Here is a 22765-nt window from a genome sequence, read left to right on the forward strand (position 1 = left end):
GGGTATAGTCGAATGATACCAAAGCTTGTAAATTTATAGATTTCTCATACTCTTAATCTTGCATGCTAGTGGTAAAACACTTTTATTTATTTTCAGTAATTTTAAGAACACAAATAAATTTCACCTTTCTCGTAGGAATGATCCCTACTCTCGCTACTACATGTATAATTATTTAATCTGAGTTAGGTTAATTTGGGCGTGATACGACTAAGTGCTACCAAATTTTGGCGTCGTTGCTGGGTAAGGCGTTTAATTTATTTGTGTTTTTGTTTTTATTTTATTTATATTCTTTTCCCCCAGTGCTTCTCTGGTTTGTTCATGCTTGCAGGTGAATCTTCAAAAGAAGAAGAATTTTTCTACGATCCGGAGATAGAGAGAACGCTCCATAGAAGAAATAAGTAGGCTCGAATAAGATCTAAAGAAGAAAAATACGTTCCCTTTGAAGATCCTAGAGAAGAGATGGCTGCAAACGCAAATCTTAGCTTGAGACAGCTTGGAACCCCCGATCTGAATCTGCAGCCCTTATGCGTTACTTTCCCTAGTTTAGAAGCTAATGCTACTTTTGAGCTAAAATCTAGTATAATACACTTGTTGCCTTCTTTTCATGGTCTTGCAGGTGAGGATCCCCACAAACATCTGATGGAGTTCCATGTGGTATGCATAAGCATGAAACCACAGGGAGTAACAGAGGAGCAGATTCAATTGAGTGCTTTTTCTTTTTCCTTGAAGAATGCTGCAAAGGATTTGCTATATTATCTACCTCCTGGATCTATCACAACCTGGACGGAGATGAAGAGAATCATTCTGGAAAATTATTTCCCAGCTTTGAGAGCGGCGAATATCATAAAGGAAATCCACCGCATCATGCAACATATGGGGGAATCACTTCATGAGTATTGGGAGCGGTTCAAGAAGCTTTGTGCTAGTTGTCCGCAACATCAGATAAGTGAAAACCTTTTGATTCAATATTGTTATGAAGGTTTGTTGCCTCATGATAGGAGCATGGTGGATGCGGCCAGTGTAGGAGTTTTTGTGGACAAAATACCACGAGATGCTAGGAACTTAATCAAGAACATGGCTGCAAATTCTCAACAATTTGTCACCAACAGAATTGATCCAGCACCCAGAAGAAATAACAAGGTAAATGTTTCTTCCCTTGAACCACAACTGATTGGTCTGACGTCTCTTGTGCATCAACTTGCTGTAGGGAATGGACAAAATGTGAAAAAGTGTGGAATTTGTGATGCGATGGGGCATTCAACTGAGATGTGCCCCACTCTTCAAGGGGAAACAGTCGAACAAGTCAATGCAACGGGAGGATTTCCGGGTCCACCACAGCGAAATTATGATCCTTATTTGAACACGTACAATCCAGGTTGGATAGATCATCCACATCTCAGATATGGAAATACTCTGGTAAACCATCCCCCACCTCAAGTGCAACCGAATACTCAAGGCTACAGACCACCATATCCTCCACAATAGCAGCGTCCTCAAATTCCAGCACCTGGTGAGTTTCTAGAAAATATAGTTAAGGATCTTGCAACTAATACTCTGAATTTTCAGCAAGAAACGAGAGCAAGTATCCAAAACTTGAACACTCAGGTGGGGCAGTTGGAAACCGCAATAAAAAAGTTGGAAGCACAACATTCTAAAATTTTACCATCTCAGACAGTGCCAAATCCAAAAGAAAATGTAAGTGCGATCACTTTGAGGAGTCAAAAGGAGTTGAAGGTTCGTGAAAAAATAGTGCAAGCACCAGTAAAGAACGAAGATGACAAGGAATCCAAGGTGGAGGAGGATGAGATCATTCAAAAAGACACACCAAAAGGGTAAGTTTCCTCCACTTTCTGAGTATAAACATGTACCCCCGTTTCCCCTTGCATTGAAGAAGTCTAGGAAGGATGAAGGTATTAAGGAGCTGTATGATACTTTTCGTATATTTGAGGTAAATATTCCTTTGTTAGATGCTATTAAGCAATTACCTCGCTATGCTAAATTTTTGAAAGAATTATGTACTACAAAAATAAGACAAAAATTGAAGGGATGCCAGAAAATAAAAGTAGGAGAACAGTTCTCTGCTGTGATTCAGAGGAATATACCCAAAAAATTCAAGGATCCAGGTATGTTTTCAATTCCTTGTAAGATAGAAGATGTTCAGATTGATGCATCCTTGTTAGATTTAGGAGCATCGATTAATGTCATGTCATATTCTACGTATGCTTCCTTAAAACTCGAGCCCTTGAAAGAAACTGTGATTGTAATTCAAATGGCTGATAGGTCTACTATTTATCCTAGGGGTATGATTGAGGATGTTTTTGTGAGAGTTGATAATTTGGTTTTTTCTGCTGACTTTTATGTGCTTGACATGAAAAATAATGATCTGAATAGTCCAATTTTTCTAGGAAGACCATTTCTAAAAACTTCAAAGTCTATCTTCGATGTTAATAATGGTACTCTCACTATGGAATTTGATGGGGAGATTGTTAAGTTTAATATTTTTGATACCCTGAAATTTCCTAGTGGTGAAAGTGTTGTTAATACTCTTGATATCAATGATCACTTGTCACAAGAAAACAAAAAATTTGGAAATTAGGATAAGTTGAAGAAGGTTATTGCAAGACCTGCTGAGAATTCTAATGCTAAAATTTTTCTTTCTGATTTGCAGGCATGTAAAAAACTTCAAAGTCTATCTTCGATGTTAATAATGGTACTCTCGCTATGGAATTTGATGGGGAGATTGTTAAGTTTAATATTTTTGATACCCTGAAATTTCCTAGTGGTGAAAGTGTTGTTAATACTCTTGATATCAATGATCACTTGTCATAAGAAAACAAAAAAGTTGGAAATGAGGTTGAAGAAGGTTATTGCAAGACCTGCTGAGAATTCTAATGCTAAAATTTTTCTTTCTGATTTGCAGGCATGTAAAATTGAGTCAAAAATTCCTCCAGATCTAGCAAAAGGAATACCAATGGGAAATGGAAGAAATCATCCAGAGATGGGGATATCAAAGAAATCGAAGGAGAGAAAGCATGGACCGAAATTGACTGTGCAAATTCTCAAGTGGGTGAAGGTGGACAAGGGAACTAGATATGAACGACTGGTAGTGCTTAGTCGTATCGCGCCCAAATTAACCCAACTCAACTCAAACAAATAAATATGTAGTAGCGAGAGTAGGGATCATTCCCACGAGGAAGGTGCAATTTATTGTGTTCTTAAAAATACTGAAATTAAATGAAAAGGAAGGTTTTGAATTTGAATTTAAATACCACTAATTAAAGCAATTTAAAATAAATTGTATTGACTAGAATGCAAGAATTAAGATTATAGCAAAGCAATCAATTAAAAACAAGCACTGGTAGAGGTCGACTACACCCTTGAAGTTATTCACTCGATCATCGATACTCTAAAAATAATTAATTCTCATTGAATATTCACCATTGGAAATTTAATTCCTATCTCACCTTATTTTTAGTTAATTAGACACAAGAGTTCTAAATTAACCCTTACCAATAAATCAATCAAGATACAAGCGATCAAGATTTAAATCTACGATAGCATTCATACTAGTGCGATTGATGAACCATGACAACACAAACACAAGCGGTTGTATTTAATCTAGTCAAGAGATGTTCTTAAGAATTAACAAATTCACAAGCGGAAATTATTAATCGCAGTTGCTTCACAAATTAGAGGGATCAAACAATTACGGATTTGATATCTAATTTAGCTTTAGATTGTATGAGAAAATTATTAGATAGTCAGCCAATAATTAAACACACAAGCATATCAATAAATTCCAAACAACTCTTGATACTCAAATAAAAATCAAACAATGAAAATCAAAATCTCACGAAATAAATAAACTTCAAAGGTTTTGTCTTCCTCTACCAAGAATTAAAACTTAGAAGAATTGAAGAAGAAACTGAATCTAAGAACAAGGAAGATAAAACCTAGCCGCCAGATGTCTTCTCATGTCTTCAGCCGTCCAAAGATGATTCCAAACTCTGATGTTTTATCTTCTATTTATATGGCTTGAAAATCCCACAAAATAAATCCCGAAAAGTCAAGGATTTTTATTCCCAAAATTTCCTAATTCTGAGTATGCGCGATGCCTCGCTCGAGCGGCAAAAAGTCTCCACTCGAGCAAGCAACTTTCTGCCAAATATATTTTCTTCCCGCAGCATAGGTCTCGCTCAATCGGTAAAAAATTACGGTTCGAGCGAGAAAGTTTATGTCCAGCGCGCAATGATTTTTAAAAATTCATAACTGGAGTTCTAGCTGTCAGATCGAGTTGAAATTTGGATAGCAGCTTCAAAACATCTTGAATTTATTTTGAACGGTAGATATTGGATTTAAATATCTATAGCATCAAAACTAAGTTTTTGATCATTGCTGCTCCGTAATTCATTCTTGCAGCTCTTCTCCTACTCCAAATTCTTCCTTTTTCTGCGCTTTTCTTTCATCCTTTGCTCCATTTATTCTCTTTACCTTCATCAAATCACATACAATGATTAGGAACTATAAAATGAATTTAATCAATCAAAACGCACCTAATCTTGACAATTTAATCTAAGTAAACGTAGGAAAATGTCGACATATCAACCACCATGAGCAACTGAAGCATACAGTCGGGCCGACGACACTAAATAGAGGCACTTCTTAGGAGGCAACCCATGGGGAGTATTTCTTTAAAATTTTAATTTTAATTTTTGTTTTGCATTTTTTACTTACATTATGGACAATGTAAGATTTTAAGTATGGAGAAGAGGACTTAGCCAGTCAGTTAGAGGAATTAGCCAATTTTTGAGGAAAAAATTATTTTTTATGAGCTCATAGTTAGTGATGAATATGACTATTGAAATTCACTAGCCTATGAGGATATCTAATTGATGACATGCATGCTTTTGAAAATAGATGATTTTCTAACCTTGGAACACTTCGATCTCCAAAGCAAATTAGACATTGATATGGTAGTTGAATATTTTTAAGCACACATGAGTCATGGCTTGTGAATTGTATATGACATAGTGAAGGTCGTGTGAGCCTTATGATAGTCTTAGGAAGTCGCTAGCTTATTGATAAGTGGATTGTGTATGCATTATTTTCTGTCATTTTTATGGTTATTTTGCATTTATTTATTTTATTTCATGTGTTTTATTAGTATTTTATTTATTGTGCATGCATTCTACTCTCCTAGTTGATTTTTGTAGGTTAATGGAGCTTTTAGAAGGAAACTGAGATAAAGACTCGCGCGCAGGCGGACCACCATGTCACACGTGCGCCATAGTAAGTTCCATACCACGAAGATTCAGTTCGCGCGCGGGCGAACCTATTTCTCGCGCGAGCTCCAAAGGAAATTTCAGCAACGTTGAATCTAGTTTGCGCGCGAGCGAGCTCCTATCTCGCATGTGTGCGAGAGGATGTTCCAGACTCTGACTTGAAGACTTGCGCGCGCGAGTTTGGGAAGCTGTTTATTCGTGAATTCCTAGGTTGAAAAGGAATCTAATTGGCTCGGACTCTATAAATAGAAGTATTATCATCTTTTTGGGGACTTTTGGACTTTTTGGATGCGAAAGCTGAAGGCGACTATTGAACAATCTTCAAGCTTTTCTTCTAATCTTGTATTTTCTAGTTTATGGTTTTTATACTTTATTTGATTAATTATTTATATTAGTGAGTATTAGTTTTTCTTCGATCAAGGCCACATGATTGGGCCAGACAATTTATGTAAAAAACTTGATTTGTTTATTCGAGAATTTTAAGACTTGATTTTATTTTATTGATTATCGAATTTATATTTGTCTTGTGAATTTCCTGGCCAGTTATTTGATTGCATGTTAATTGATCCCAATTCGACAGAGGAGGTTTCGATTTTGATCACTTCGATAATTAACATATTGTAAAACCAACAAGAAATAGAATTTAGTTTCATTATGCGGTTTGGGTGTAAACTGAATTTTCACAGTTCGTCGTGCATTCAAATTTGATTAGAATTACGAAAGATTAATCCGTCAATTTTTTAATAGCTTTGATTGTGCTAGAATAGTCCTCTGAATAATCTAGGAAAATTCCCGTAAATTAAGATTAAGTCTGAGTCTTAAATCAACTGCTTGTTACATGAATTGTCTGGTACCTAAGTGTGTCCTTGATCGAATTCTTTCCAATTTGAAGTTTAATATAAAAATTTCTGCTGCGTCTTTATTGAGTTAAAATTTAATTGCAATTTAATTTCTTAGTTAAATTCTAAATAAGTAGAAATAATCATATTCCGGTATTCATAATTATACAATCCCTGTGGGTACGATATCTGATTCTAATCTCTTTACTATTACTTAACCTGGTACGCTTGCCAGTAGAATTTATTCACACCGATTTAAGCGGTCACTTATCAACCTCCCTTTTGAGCTTAATCGAAAAAGAAAAAAAAAAGAAAATAAAGGAGTTAGTAAGGTGAGGGGAGGCATTGGAATGAGGATTGAAATTCTAGTCCTACAAATTCCAAGAGCTGAATATGGAGGAGAATGTATAGAGTTGAGGACAACCGGGTGCAATTACCCGGACATGTGAAAAGAATAAAAAATTTCTCAATAGTTCAACTTGATTTGTTGGTGTGCAACTTGAGCTGTTGTGGGGTTTTGCATTGAATGGATCTGTGGAGTGTGCATGACACTTTTTAATGACCATACACACACACACATTCGGGGCTATATCTCTAGTTGAAATGTCTGGATATTTTAATTTGTTCCCTTGTTAGCATTTTAACGTCTTTCTTGATCATGCATTGAGTTAATTACTGAGGCACACATGTGTAAATCATGGTTATTTTTCATTATGAGATATGAGCTCGAACTTATTTTTGCTTTTGTGTTGCTCGAGGGCGAGCAAAGGTTTAAGTATGGGGGAGTTTGATATGTCGATATTTTCATATGTTTACTTGCATTAAATTGTGATGAGTAGGTGCATTTTGATTGATTAAATTCATTTTATAGTTCCTAATCATTGTATGTGATTTGATATAGGAAAAGAGAAGAAATGGATATAAATAATATAAGGAAAGAGCCGAGATAAGATAAGAAGTGCGAGGCAGAAAAATTCCCGATCGATCGGTAACTTTGTACCGATCGAGCGAGAGGAAGAAAATGTTGGACAGAAGAGTTCCCGATCGATCGGTAACTTTTTACCGATCGAGCGGGAGAAGAGATGGAAAAATGATGCGGATCAAACTTATGTGCGCTCGATCGGTAATTTCTTACCGATCGAGCGAGACAAAAATTCGGCGAATTATATTTTAAAAATGAAACTTTTTTGGGAAGAACTCTATACTTTAAATATCATCTAGAACCCGAATTTAATCATCTTTGGATGGCTGAAGAGTGGAGAATGGGTCTTGGCAGCTAGGTTTTCATCTCTTGTACTTAAATTTAATTTATTTCTTCAATTTTTCTTAGGAATTCATGAATTTTAGTGGCTAAATTTTAATTCTTGGTTGAGGAAGACTAACCCTTGAAGTTTTATTTATCTTTTGAGATTTTGAATGTCATCGTTTAATTTTTATTTGAGTATCAAGAGTTGTTTGGAATTGCTTGATATGCTTGTGTGTTTAATTATTGGCTTGATCACCTAATAATTTTCTTATACAATCTAGAGCTAAATTAGATATCAAATCCGTAATTGTTTGATCCCTCTAATTTGTGAAGCAACTATGATTAATATGTTCCGTTTGTGAATTTGTTAATTCTTAGGTACAACGATTGACTAGACTAAATACAACCGCTTGTGTTTGTATTGTTTAGCTTTATCAATTTCACTAGTTTGAATGCTACCTTGGATTTAAACATTAATATCTTGTATTTGGGTTAATTCATTGGTAAGGGTAAATTTAGAATGATTGTTTCTAATTAACTAAAATTAAGGTGAGATAGGAATTAAATTTTCAATGATGAATATTCAATGAAAATTAATTATTTTTAGAGAATCGATGATCGAGTGAATAACTTCAAGTGTGTAGTCGACCGATACCAAGGTTTGTTAATTTATTGATTTCTCATACTCTTAATCTTGCATGATAGTGGTCAAATTAATTTAATTTGCTTTAATTTATTAGTAGTTTAATTCAAAATAAAAAACCCCCCCTTTTATTTATTTTCAGTAATTTTAAGAACACAAATAAATTTCACATTCCTCGTGGGAATGATCTCTACTCTCGCTACTACATGTTTAATTAGTTAATTTGAGTTGGGTTAATATGGGCGTGATACGACTAAGTGCTACCACATCAAGTGTTTTAGAAATAAGGAAACTGAACAGCCGAGACCTATATATATATCTGGTCTGGTAGGGTGGTTGTTATTATTTCTCCAGGTTGTCTATTGGATGTGTTAGATCATCATATGATTGGATATAAAATTGTTACAAGCAGAGTTAAGAATTTGTAATTATCAAATGACGTTGCTTGTGAATTACGATATCTGGAATCAGTTAGTCAGGATTCAGTGAGAATCTGAAAATTTCAAGAAATCAAGAATTGTGGACAACGACGTTGTCACATGTGTAATGTTAGTCCTTAGTACAAGGATTTGGGTACTCGGTACCGGTAAAGAGAAATGAAACATTTTGTATTAGAATGTTTTATGATGTTAAGTGAGTCAGTAGATTTAGACTGAACATCGACAATCGAGAAATTCGTATCATGGGTATCGATTCTTGAGTGGAAATAGGAATTATCATAATGAATTTGTGAACCAATTGTCAGTATTCTCGAGGAATTATGATACAATTATGGTTGTGATGTACTAACTCACCAAGACAACATATTACTTTTGTGTAATTGAGATGTCACTTTTGACAGTAGTGATTGATTACACATTCGAGAGATCGTGAATTTTCATGGCTTATCTGTAAGCATTTCCAGAGGTGAAAAGTTTAGAATTTGTTCCCAGATTCGGGGGAGTTTCTTGCATGTATTAAGGAATATTGTCACTGAAATAGAGTCGATCATATGGAGGCTGATGATCAGTTTGGATAAAATATCTTTATTTTGATTTTTTGACCAGCTTGGCGGAATCAGGTTTCAATGAGTAGGTAGTAATTAACAAGTTATCATAGTAATAATGGTGAGATACAGATAAGTGCATTTTTTGTGCATTACTTCGTGTTATTTTTAAGTCTATTTTGTGTGCATTCATATTGTTTTATGTGTGTTTTTATGTATTTTATTGCATTTGTGTGCATTTCACACTCCGGGTTTTATTTGTAGAAAAGAAAAGAAAAGAAAGAAGAGAAGAGAAGCTTGAAGCACCATGAAGAAAACAAGTAGAGCAACAACTCTATACAGCAACTCTAGGAGAGAGAAATGAAGAAGAAATAAAGGTAGCGCTATTGCGCTTTGGAGCAGTGCATGAAGGAGAAGGAAACAAAGAAAGCGCTATTGCGCTCGGAAGTTATTCAAGATGCGCTTTTACGCTTGGAATTGCATAGCTGCGCTTGAGGAGCAATGAAAAAGTCTCTTCTGTGCTTGAAGGCCATAGAGTAAGCGCTGTTGCGCTTAAGAGATGCACAGTTGCGCTTTGAAGAAATAAAACCAGCGCAATTGAGCTTTCAAGTAGAGCATCTGTGCATGCGACCTGGATGAAGAAAATCTCAGGCAGAAATCATGTAACGCCCTGAAATTATCTTAATTGAGATTATTATTGATATTCTGAGATTATGAAATTCGAGGGTTGAATTGATATTTGATCAAGGATTGATTTTCAATTTTTGAAGAATTCAAGGGCTAAAGTGCCATTCCCTATTTTGACTTAGTATTATTATTTGTATGGTTGAGTAGGCGTGTAGGTGGCATTCTCTTCTTCATTTCTTCTTCTCCCTTGGCCGATTCCACCATTGAAGCTTCCTCCAAGCTTTTAGTTTTTTGATTCGCTCGATCCGTTCGATAGAATTTCGATCTTAAGATATATTTGCGATCACAGCTGCAAGTGCTTCGTTCTATCATAAGTTTTATTTCGATCCAACATGTTTTGATTTTGCGACGTTTTTAGAATCTGATTTCGATTGGATATGTTGTTGTTGAGCTAGCATAGATGATTTATTCTAAGTCGGATAGGAAAAGAACAACGTTCGGATTTGTTATGATTTTTACAGTGAAATTCGAAAATGGGGGTTTGATATTTTGTTGATATTGAATTTATTTTTATGAATTGTTGATGATATGCGTTTAATTGGAAGATTGTGAGGTTATGGTTGATTTTTCGGTTGGCCGTTTGTTAGCCGTTATTCCGCCGGTTCAAGTTTTGATACCGATTAGTTTGAATTGATTGAGCCGTGTTTTGATTGTGTTTGTTTGAATGATATTGAATTATTATGCATCTCCGTACAGATTAGGTTGAAGGTTGTTGAGCTCGGAGTTGGTAGAATTCGAATCGTCAACGAATTTATCGTGAATTGGTAACAAGTCTACCTTGTTGATTTGAATTGAGTTAGGATGGATTTTTATTATATCTCTTGTTATTGTAGCTTGTCCTTGTTGGAACCGTTGAATCGAGAAAAGTTATAAGCTGACATCGAAGTAGAAAGGGATAAACACTCGAATCCGAATTGATTCTCGAGTTCCATAAATCACACACTTGCATGATTATTTGATATTGATTGAATATGTGCTCTTACATGATTTTTACTGTCTTAATTAGTTAAATTCATTACGATTCATATTTGCATTCATACTGTGCCTGAATGATTGATTTAATTTAAAAGGGCCGAGTCGCCCAGTCTTGAATTAAACTTTTGAGAACTGTATTTGAGTGGCCTGGGATGTTGAGTCATACCTATTGTCTGAATACTCATTATAGTTGCATCAAAGTCTAGAGAATTGAGGTACGTGACACCACCCCGATTGGGAGGATAGGTGAGTTGTCATGATATCTTGTTCTCGGGATCCCAAAAGAAGAAACCAGATTCTTTGATTATCCAATTCGATAATCTTGTTTTAAATACATGCATTTCATATTTATTTATTGTCGAAGAATATTCTTGTTATATCATGATTTTGATATACTATTTGATATTGCATGTTATGTTGTTTTATTGGGAATATTATTCTCACCGGAGTTATCCGGCTGTTGTCTTGTTTTTGTATATGTACTTGGCAACAGCTGAGGCAGGATCAAGTCAGAGGCAGCATGGCTAGATCGGGTTGAGATTGATAGAAGTGGGGACATGGTTTCAGAAGTCGACTTTGTATTCGAACTTGTTTGTTGATAAGTGCATTTTGTATGCATTATTTCGTGATATTTTTATGTCTATTTTGTGAGCATTCATACTGTTTTATGTGTTTTATTGCATTTATGTACATTTCATTCTCCGGGTTTTATTTGTAAGAAAAATAGAAATCAAAAGAGTTTTTAGGGCAAAAGAAAAGAAAAGAAAAAAAAAGAAATATAAAAAAAAAGAGATTGAAGCGCTAAAGAGTAGAGCTGTTAACGAAGAGCTCTAACGAACCGCTCTAAAAGAAGTGTTATCGCTCTAACGAAGGGCCCTAGAAAATGCTATCGCGCTAAGGGAAAAGCGCTTCAAACAAGCGCTGATTAATAGCGCTATCGCGCTAAAGAAGTTCAAACAAGAGCTAAGAATAAGCGCTATCGCGCTAAATAATATGTGCGTCAGCGCATAGGCTTGTGCGATAGTTAAATCGGGGTAGAAAAGCACTCGCTCGAGCGCAAGTTATGCTCGCTCGAGCAAGAAAGACGTGATCAGAAATCCTCGAGGCATAGTAGTGCTCACTCGAGCGCACTTTATTGCCGCTCGAGCGAGACGCACGTACAGAATTTGTAATTTTGGAAGCTCTTGCTCGGGATGGATATTATATTATGGGATTCTTGGACATTTAAATACGGGATTTTCCAGCAGATTGAGGGGTTCGGAATGCAGAGAACGTGCACAACACAGAGAGGCGGCTACATGCTTGGGAGAGAAGATTTCTCTTTTCTTTCTTCCTTTTTCTTCTTCTTTTTATTTTTGAATTATTGTTTCCAATTATTGAGTATATTTCTTCAACCAAGACGGTTTGATTGGGCCGGACAAATTCATGTAGAAAACATGGATATTTATTTGGGATTTTTCAGACTTGATTTTATTTTATTGATTGTTAGATTCATATTTGTCTTGTGGATAGCCTAATCAACTGTTTGCTTGCATGTTAATCGGTTCCAAGTCGACAAAGGAGGGATTGATTTTGATCACTTTAACAATCAACACATGATAAAACCGACTAGAAATAGAATTCGATTTCAATGTGCGGTTTTAGATGAAAACTGAATTTTAACAAATATTTAATGCACTCAAATTTGATTAGAATTACAAAAAATTAATCCGTCGATATTTGAGTAGGTTTGATTGTTCTAGAAATATACCTTTGAACAAGTTAGGAGAATTACCGTAATCTAAGATTAAATCTGAGTCCTGAATCGGCTACATGTTACATGATTTGTTCGGTATCTATTACTTGACCAAGTATACTTGCTAGTAAATACCGAATTAAGCGGTAAAGTTTTTGGCGCCAAAAACTTGATCACTTAATTCGGTATTATAAATAATTACTGGCAAGCGTACCAGGTCAAGTTATAGTAAGTGGACAATGAGTCCAAGTATCAATCTCATAGAGACTGTAGTCAATTATTAAGATTTAATTATTTAGCTTAATATAGGCAGAATAATAAATAAGAGTGCTAAGAATTAAATAAAAATTTGATTATTAAAAATAATAATAATTTAAAATAGGCTAAGAATAAATTCAATTAAATTGAGACAACCAACACACACGTAGGTACCGAACAAATTCTGCAAACACATGGAAAATCTAAGATCCTGATTTAATTTTAAATCACGGCGAATTCTCCTAATTTATTTAATAGTCTATTTATAGAACATTTAAACATATTCAAATATTGACGGATTAATCTTTCATAATTCAAATCAAATTAAAATGCATTGGGAATTATGATAATTCAGTGTTCATCTAAATCCGCATACTCCAACCTAATACTTTTTCTAGTCGGTTTAACCATATGTAAATTATTGGAGCGATCAAAATCAATTCCTAACCTTTCGACTCGGAATCAATTAACATGCAAGTAAATAATTGATCAGGTATTCACAAGAACAAAATATAAATCCAGCAATCAATAATTTGAAGAAAGATCCAAAAATCTAAACATCCAAATATTCAACATAAAATTGTTTGGTCCAATCTCGTGGTATTGGTTGAATAAAAACTACTCAAATAATGAAAATATAATTCAAACAAAAGTTTAATAATAAAAAAAAAATAAGAACTAGAATGGAGCATTCTTCAAATCTTCAATCTCCGACACCCTAGCCGCCTCCTTGAATTCTTGCGTGTAAAGTCCCCTTCTCAAGTCTTTTTAATCTTCTATTTATATGTCTTTAAAAGCCCATAAATAAAACCCAGCAAGTTAAGAATTTTAATTTCCAAAAAATATATTTTTTATAATTCTGCGACATGCACGGACCATGGACATGGGTTCGTGCCCACCTCCGGGTGCTCTTTGCCTCAAATTATTTATTTCTCGTGACATGTCCGGACCTTGTGCCAACTCCGTGCATGGGTCCGTTCATACATATGTTTCAACGCGCAGTTTTCTTGTAAAAATCATATTTCGAATTCTAGCCGTCGGATCGAGCCAAAATTTGGATATATGCTTTAAAACATTTTAAAATTGATTTTGAATAGTGAAGATCGTATTTGGATTTCTTTTGCATTAAAAATAGATTTTTGATCATTGCTGCTCCGTAATTCATTCTTGTGGCACTTCTCTTGCTCCAAAAATCATTATTTCTTCAATATTTCTACAAAAATCAACTCGGAGAGTGAAATACACACACATGAAATAAATCATGAATAAAACTTATAAAACAATATGAATGCATGTAAAATAAATATAAAAAACAACACCAAAATATGCACACAAAATGTACCTTTCAACTCCACCATACTTAAATCTTGCTCGCCCTCGAGCAAGACATACAATGCAACAAACAACAAAGTAGAAAAAATTCATGGGAATTTTTCTCAGATAAGTCACATGCCAACTTAAAATACCCTCGACTCTCCACAATACACTATCGGTTTAGTGTGAACGTGTGTGTGTGAACTTTCATTCCAGTTTCATGCAACTTTTAAAGAATTCGTTTTAAGACTGCTTAGCGACCTATTAACACATCAGTACAAAGGTCACTCGCATGCATCCATTCCTCCCAATTACCTCTAAAAAACACAACTTCTTTGAGATAAATTATTACGCACTGCCGGATTTTGCACCTGACATTTTTAAATCCCAATAATTACCCGCAAACTTAGCTATAACTTTGATAGGATTCGGATTTCAATCCCCTCGTCTATAGCCCGGATGGAGCATCAACCCCATTTCACCCGCAAACTTAGTCAAGAACAAGGTAATTAGGATTTCAATTCCTCATCATTGACCCGGATAGAGATGAATTTTTCAAATATTTTATCAATTTTTAATTTTTTAAAAATTTTGGTGCGCCCAAGATCATAAGTTCAATTGTCAGAAGATCTTTAGAATTCACAGGATACAATTGAGATCACTAAACACCTAGTTTCGTGCAATGGTGATGCGATCATGGATGGCTCGCATGCTGATAAAGTGACTAAGGATCCGTTGGAGATGCCACGAGGACCGGTTACAAGAGGCCGAGCTCAGAAGTTCAAGGAAGCACTTCAATCCTTGATGTTGAAGTCGCAAGAGGGCGTTGGATTTCTCGATATTCAATTCGGAGGTAGTTATCACCTTATTGAGGTCAAAGGAGGTCAAGAAAGTGAAGAAATTGAAGACCTTGTTCGCAGCCCAGGCGCGCCCGCGCCCCAGACTCTCGCGCCCGCACCCTTATTTTGCGAAGAAGAAGCGCGCCCGCGCCCCTTGATCGTGCGCCCGCGCCTTACAATTGAAGAAGAATTGTGCGAGCTCTCGGCGCGCCCATGCCTTACAATTGGCGCGCCCGCGCCTTGCCCTATGCAACAAAGGCGCGCCCGCCCCGATTATTTTACATGCACCGAAGGTGTTTTGTGTGTGTGTTCGGGATTTTTAATATTTTGGCATTATTTTGATTTATTTTGCATTATCTTTCAATATTTTGGGTTGTAATATAAATACTACAACATTCATTATTTTAAGAACAATTAAGATTTTCAGATTATTGAATTATTCAATACAAAATTCTCTCTAGAATTTTATCAAAGCTTTTGCTTTACCCAAAATCAAACTTATCAAAGTTTCATAGCTTTGTGGCGTTTGTCAATCGATTTTCAATTGGGTTGTCAAAGACAGGTTCCTTTGAAGGTCTAATTGAATTTTTGATTGTTTTCTATCGTGAATTCTCTGTTGCTAGTTACAGGTTCAACTAGAGGTGGAGATTCCAAAATTCTGTTACTTGTTTCAAAGTCGGGACAAAACCTTTGAATTCTTTGTTATCAAATTGAGGTGCGATTCATTGAAATCGTGTTGCCTTTCATACAGAAGATTCATATCATTTGGTATCAAAGCAAAGGTTTTGATTCAAGTAAGTCTATCCTTCTTTAATCTATATTCTTTCTTCGTTCTTCGTTCTTCGTTCATCTTTCCTTGTTCTTCGTTCTTCATCTCTCTCATCTCAAATTTTTGTGTCTTTCTTTCAAACTTGTCACCCAAGTCTCGTGTCTTGTGCTAAAAGTTATAAATTCAAAAAAAAAGAGAAAAATCAAAAAAAAAAAATCGGTCAAAAAAAAAATTTTGAAGGACCAAAAAAAAAAAAAAAAAAAGCTTCAAAAAAAAAAATTATAAGAAGCAAGATAACTTGTGGACAATTTTCGTTCTTGTTCATCCTTAGGTGCAAGTCAAAATTCGAGCATCCATAAATTTCTTCTTCTTGTTTTTGTCAATCTTTGAGAGTCGATCTTCGAGCGTCTAAAAGCTGTGAATTTGAGAGTTTGATTCACTTTTACACAAAGCTAAAGCCTACTTAAATTTTTGAGTGGAAAGAAAAAGAGTGTTTGAGTGATTCATTTGGAGTGAACTGTGAGAACTTGTGTGAGGAATTTTATCACTAACCTTTTCTTGCAGGTACCATGAATCCTAATAAAGATGCTAGTGAAAGTGTGAACCAAGGAATTTCCAAGGTTCAAATGGATGCATTGATGGGGCAGTTTACTAGGGTGATGAGGTCGGAGTTGGAACCTCTTCATGAGCGGATGAGTAGATTGGAGGAGAGTAGTGGTAGTGGAAAAAAAAATAAATATAGGAAGGGGAATAATTTTGAAGAAGATGAGGAGAGTTTTGATGAGAATTGGGATGGGGAGAGGAGAGTACATGGGGGTAGACATAGGCGAGAAGCAGTACGAGGAAAATATGCAGAGGGGAGTAAGGAGGATGGAAATATTAGTAGCATTAAGATGAAAATTCCAGCGTTTCATGGGAAATCTGACCCAGAGGCGTATTTGGAGTGGGAGAAGCGCGTGGAGTTTGTGTTTGATTGCCATCACTATTCTGATCTTAAGAAAGTGAGGTTGGCAGTGGTTGAGTTTGTAGACTATGCGTTAATCTGGTGGGATCAATTAGTGACCACTAGAAGAAGGTGTGGGGAGCCTCCTATTGAGACGTGGGAGGAGATGAAGCGTGTCATGAAGAAGCGGTTTGTGCCTAACTATTATTATCGTGACATGTACAGGAGATTACAAACTCTGAAGCAAGGTCCAAGGAGTGTGGAGGATTACTACAAGGAGTTGGAAACCACGATGATCCGGACCAACATTGAGGAGGATAATGAGGCTACAATGGCCAGATTTTTGTGTGGATTGAATAGAGAAATCCAAGATCAAGTGGAGCTTCGCCATTTTTTTGATTTGGATGAGATGGTGCAGATGGCCATGAAGGTGGAGCAGCAGCTCAAGAGGAGAGGAGCTGGTCGACTTCCTACAGGTGGAGGATCGTCGACTTTTTGGCGTCCAAACGTTGCAAAACGGGAGGACAACAAGCCGGTGTCCAAACCAAAATTTGACACCAAATTGGAGGCACCAAAACAAGTGAGTAAAGGTACACCTGAAACTACTAATACTCGTTCTAGGGATATTAAATGTTTTAGATGTCAAGGACTTGGTCATATTGCCAGTCAGTGTCCTAATAAAAAAATTATGATTATGAATGCTGGTGGTGAGATTGAGTCGGAGAGTGAGGAAGAAAATTATGATAATATGCCTGTGTTGGAGGATCCTGATGAGGAGGGATATGATGCGGTGGTTGGAGAATTGTTAGTGACTAGGAGAGTGTTGAATGTGCAACAAAAGGAGGAGGAAGAGACTCAAAGGGAAAATTTATTCCATACTAGATGCTTTGTGAATAACAAAGTATGTAGTGTTATTATTGATAGTGGGAGTTGCACTAATGTGGCGAGTTATGAGCTGGTGGAAAAGTTGAGTTTGCCTGTTATAAAGCATCCTCAACCTTATAAATTGCAGTGGTTTAATGATAGTTCTGAAGTGAGAGTAACTAGGCGAGTTGTGGTACCTTTCTCAATTGGTAAGTATGTAGATGAAGTGTTATGTGATGTGGTGCCTATGCAAGCTTGTTATATTTTGTTGGGTAGGCCGTGGCAATTCGATAGGAAGGTGATACATGACGGTTTTAAAAATCGTTATTCTTTTACCTTGAAAAAGGAGCCTATTGTATTGTTACCGATGTCTCCAAAGCAAGTGTTGGAGGACCATTTGAAAAAGAAAAAGAAAGAAGAGGCCGGAAAAAAGAGTGAACAAAAAAGTGAGATGGCCTTAGAAAAAAAATGAGGAAAAAAAAAAGATGAAAAAAAAATTGAAAGAAAAGAGGCCGATAAAAAAATTTACATGGCCCAAAAGAGTGAGTTGCGAGAGATTCTACATGAGCATACTCCACTTGTGTTGATTTTCTATAAGGAGTTTCTCCTTAACACAAGTGATATAGCCGGAAATCTTCCGAGCAATGTTATTTCTTTTTTTCAGGAATTTGAAGATTTATTTCCGGAGGATTTGCCTCAAGGATTACCACCTTTGAGGGGAATTGAGCATCAAATTGATTTTGTGCCCGGAAGTGCATTGCCGAATCGTCCAGCCTATAGGAGTAATCCGGAGGAAACAAAAGAGCTACAAAGGCAGGTAAGTGAACTTCTTGATAATGGGTTTGTACGTGAGTCTACGTCTCCTTGTGCTGTACCTGTTTTGTTAGTGCCTAAGAAAGACGGTTCATGGAGAATGTGTGTTGATTGTAGAGCCATTAACAATATTACCATCAAGTATAGGCATCCCATTCCTAGACTAGATGATATGTTGGATGAATTGCATGGTTCTAGCATATTTAGTAAAATTGATTTGAAAAGTGGTTATCATCAAATTAGGATGAGAGAAGGCGATGAGTGGAAAACTGCTTTTAAAACCAAGTATGGCTTGTATGAGTGGTTAGTTATGCCCTTTGGATTAACTAATGCACCTAACACTTTTATGAGATTAATGAATCATGTCTTGCGTGCTTATATTGGAAAATTTGTTGTGGTATACTTTGATGATATCTTGGTGTATAGCAAAAATTTGAATGAGCATGTTGAACACTTGGGAATTGTGTTAATCACACTAAAGGCTGAAAATTTGTATGCTAATTTGAAAAAGTGTGTGTTTTGTACAAAAGAACTTGTGTTTCTTGGTTTTGTTATGAGTGCTCAAGGAGTCAAGGTTGATGAGGAAAAGGTAAGTGCAATTAGAGATTGGCCAACGCCTACTTCTATTGGTCAAGTTCGAAGTTTTCATGGTCTTGCAAGTTTCTATAGGAGATTTGTGAAATATTTCAGCGCTTTGGCGGCACCTATGACTGCGGTGATCTGTTGGAGAACGCGGCGATCAGATCAATTAGGATTGATACCCGGTGCAGCGGAAGTTTAAAATGTTTGTATGGAACGATTTCATAATAGGTATCAACCTTACGATTAAATTGTGTGTGTGTAAAAATTAAATAACGATTATAAATTTTTACCTCAATCTCGAATCGAGATTTTGGACACCAACAGATTGCTCTGCTCTTGTTGTATATCCCTGGAACTGATGGACGAACTGTTCTTCAATCAGGTCCACGAACGGAAATTTAATCCCTCTGATAGATTGCACTAGAAAATCTATCAGAAGTTTCTACGAAGAGATTAACGAATTTGATCCGTTAAACCAGACTACAATTCAAAATTCACAGACTGGATTTTGTAAGAGTGGGTGCCCAGTGAGCCAACTGTGTGGCTATGGGCTTTGATGACTCTTTGTATAAACAATCTTTTGTTTAATATTATTTACACTTTTATTAATGGCAATGACTTTATATTACTTCATATTGTTATATTGTGATATACTATTGTTGTTTTGATAAAGACCTTGAATATACTATAGTGTATGTAAGATGTGGTAGAACATGGGGATGTCTATCATGAAATACATCTTATAGTCACTGTATATTCTAAAACCGTTCCTAGTCGATTGAGCCGTCCGATAATAAGGATAAGGATCGCTCGAGTTTGAGACTAGCATTTGCGATGCGGAGTACCACGTTTCATTGGTAGGGAACATGGAGATGTTCGAAGCATGCAAATGGATATTCATAGGATGAATAATCGAACTACCCTATCCGGACTTTCCAAGTGGTTATCACTTATCGAGTGGATAAAAGTCCGCGGTTTTTGGTTGTACACCATTAGTCCTTACGACTTGAAACATCATGGAGACTCTATATGCTAGTGCTGTGCTTTGACTCGTTTACCGACTCTATGGGGGTCATCAGGTGTCGAGATTGGGTACAGTTACGACACATATAGGAGTCAATGCATTGTTGTCAAGGATTCACCACATACTTGCGAGTGTGGATATCCTATGCGATCTGAGGAGATATTAGTGTGACAAATCTCTGGCCAGAGTACTTGATGTGATTTAAGAAATGGTTTCTTAGTAGCACATGCGATGTCACTAATTTGATCTTCAAGATGTATTGCATAGTTATCGAATCTTGAGCGACTCTCGATATACCAATGGTTGTTGATTTGATCGGGATATATGGATGAAGGGACCGTACTGTACGCTAACCAAAATCTACTGGTTCTTGTAGGCACTATCAGTGATACCTAGGGAATCATGGGGCGATGTTGCTAGGCGCTTTACCTTGATTCGTTGGGCAAGTCGGAAAGTGTTGTTCCGAGTCACAAGGAGTTGTGAGCCCACGGTTAGTTGTATCCCTGAACCATTGAGGGTCACACAGTGTAATGGAGTTTTAATCCCCGTTGAGATAGTTAAATTTAAAGAGTTAAATTTAATGAACTAAGGAGTTGGACTTCTTAAATAAGAGTTAGGGAGTAGGATTTCCTAAAATGACATAGGGATGGACATTTTTGGAAACCACTGAATTCGGATTCAGGAAAATTTATTTTGACTTTAAAATGTGCAGAAATGGTTTCTGTGCACATTGGTGAAATTGGTTCATCGATCGGAGTCACGATGAATTTTATATTAATTTCTGAACGTGCGGGCTTTGCTTGTCGGGCCCTAGCTTATGACTAATGGGCCCTAAGGTGTTAGTGGCCTGCATTATAAATAAGTTATTGCAGTACAGAAATTACACACAACAGGTCATTATTTTTGAGACAGAAATTTCGAACCCTCCTCTCTCTCAAAAAGCAATCGGCCGACCCCTCCCTACCTCTGCCCGAGAAATTTCGGTCTGTGATTTTGAATCGCAGTCAGGAATAACGAATCAGATTCGTTTAATCTCTTCGCAGAAAACTTCTGATAGATTTTCTAGTGCAATCTATCAGAGGGATTTAAACCCCATTCGTGGACCTGATTGAAGGAGTTCATCAGTTCCTGGGAGATACAAGAAGCGCAGAGAAATCTGTGTGGTGTCCATTAATCTCGATTCGAGATTGAAGGTAAAATTTAATTAATTGTTATTTGAATTTTACACACACAATAATTTAATCGTTAAACGGTTGATACCCACACTATGGAATTGTTCCATAATAAAATTTTTAAACTTCCGCTGCACCGGGTATCAATCGTGATTGATCTGAACGCCAGTTATTTTCCCAACAGTGGTATCAGAGCCAGGTTGCTCAGATCAAACGATTGAATTAATCGATTGTACAAAATTTTTGAATCTCGGTTTTTGGAAAACAAAATAAATATTTTTAAATAAAAAAATTTTTTTTTCGGGGCAAAACCCGGGCAGCGATTGGATCGCTGCCCGGTGGGGCAGCAATTGTTGCTGCCCCGGGCGGCGCACGGCGCCGCCCAAAGGGGGCGCATGGCGCCGCCCAGCGCAGCGCTGGGCGCTGCGCAGGGCAGCGCTCGGCGCTGCCCAGGGCGGCGCACGGCGCCGCCCAGGGGCGGCGCTCGGCACCGCCCAGGGCGACGCACGGCGCCGCCCAGCGGCGGCGCCAGGCGCCGCCAGGGCAGCAATTGTTGCTGCCCTAAGGGGGCAGCCTGGCTGCCCCCGGCCCGCGCCCCGGGTGCGGGCTGGCCCGGGAGTGTCCCGGGCGGCCCGCGGGAAAAATTCTATTTTTATTAAAAATTAATTTTAATATGTTAAAATTTTATTTTTGGTCCGATCAAAAAATTTGTTTTGATTGGTTCACGAGATTTCGGATCGAATTGTTCGAGTCCGTAAATTTTAAAATTGATTTTGGATAAATTTGAATTTTTGGAAAATTTTAATATTTTATCCGTAAATTGAATTTTGAAATCAATTATTTTGGTACAATTGATGATAAGATATGATCTTATGATATATTGAGTAAAATATGATTTTATTTGTAAAATTGGATTTTATAGATAAAATATGATTTTATTTGATATAGAGATAAAATATGATTTTATATGTGAAATGAGATTTATATATAAAATATGATTTTATCTTGTTTAAATTTGAATTGCCACTGCATGTTATCCAATAAATTAATTTTGAATTAAATGTTATTGGATAAGGATGATCGATTGCCATGACCAATTTTGTAGGTGTATGTTAGGAATTTACATTTTGTTTTTATTGTTGTTGGTTTTATTAATGGGCCTGGTTTATGGCCCGATATGAATGTCATATGTAATAAAAGTGGGCTTGGTTTATAGCCCGTTCCCACCCCTAAAAATGTATCCCCTACTTGTCATTGTTATTTATTGTAAATGCATTAGATTTAGTGGGAGATCAAGATTTGAAGACGGTGGGCCCAGCAGACAATAAAGACTGAAGAAATGTAAATTGGAAGCACATGTAATAGGATTGCATTGCATACTGCATATTACCTAGGATTGGACTAAGACCCGTGATTGGCAACCACGGGTCAATTAGAAATGGAATCGATCATCCTATATAATATTTGATATTATGATTGTATGCATGTTTAGACATAAATTGCGTGAATCCGGCAAGCATGCAATAAAATGAATATGATGAGACAAATATTTTTATAATTAAAAAATCCCTCATTTTAAATATGATTTAAAATTTATATCAAGATAAATAAAGGAAATTTAAATTTGTTTAAATGTTTCCACCTTCCATCAACGGTCAATGTATGTGATGCTACCCGCGGATACGGTCCGCTCATATTATTGGGGGGGCCCGTCCGTCGGAAAGCTGTACATTGGATCGACAAATGTTGTAAGTTGGGTGGAACTCCCATGGGATCGGCTCATATTATTGGGGGA

The 22765-nt window shown here is 36.5% G+C and overlaps 1 protein-coding gene across 1 annotated transcript in view; it reads left to right on the forward strand.

Moving 5' to 3' along the window:
• Window positions 1-459: 459 nt before the first annotated feature.
• LOC140889316 (uncharacterized) overlaps window positions 460-22765 on the forward strand; it is a 44787-nt gene continuing 22481 nt past the window's right edge. The window contains exons 1-5 of the mRNA XM_073297034.1: window positions 460-905; window positions 999-1416; window positions 1567-1832; window positions 2669-2672; window positions 2921-3103. Coding sequence (XP_073153135.1) covers window positions 460-905; window positions 999-1416; window positions 1567-1832; window positions 2669-2672; window positions 2921-3103 — 1317 coding nt within the window. The remainder of the gene's footprint in view (window positions 906-998; window positions 1417-1566; window positions 1833-2668; window positions 2673-2920; window positions 3104-22765) is intronic.

This window comes from Henckelia pumila, chromosome 3 (genome assembly GCF_033568475.1).
Source record: "Henckelia pumila isolate YLH828 chromosome 3, ASM3356847v2, whole genome shotgun sequence".
NCBI lineage: Eukaryota > Viridiplantae > Streptophyta > Magnoliopsida > Lamiales > Gesneriaceae > Henckelia > Henckelia pumila.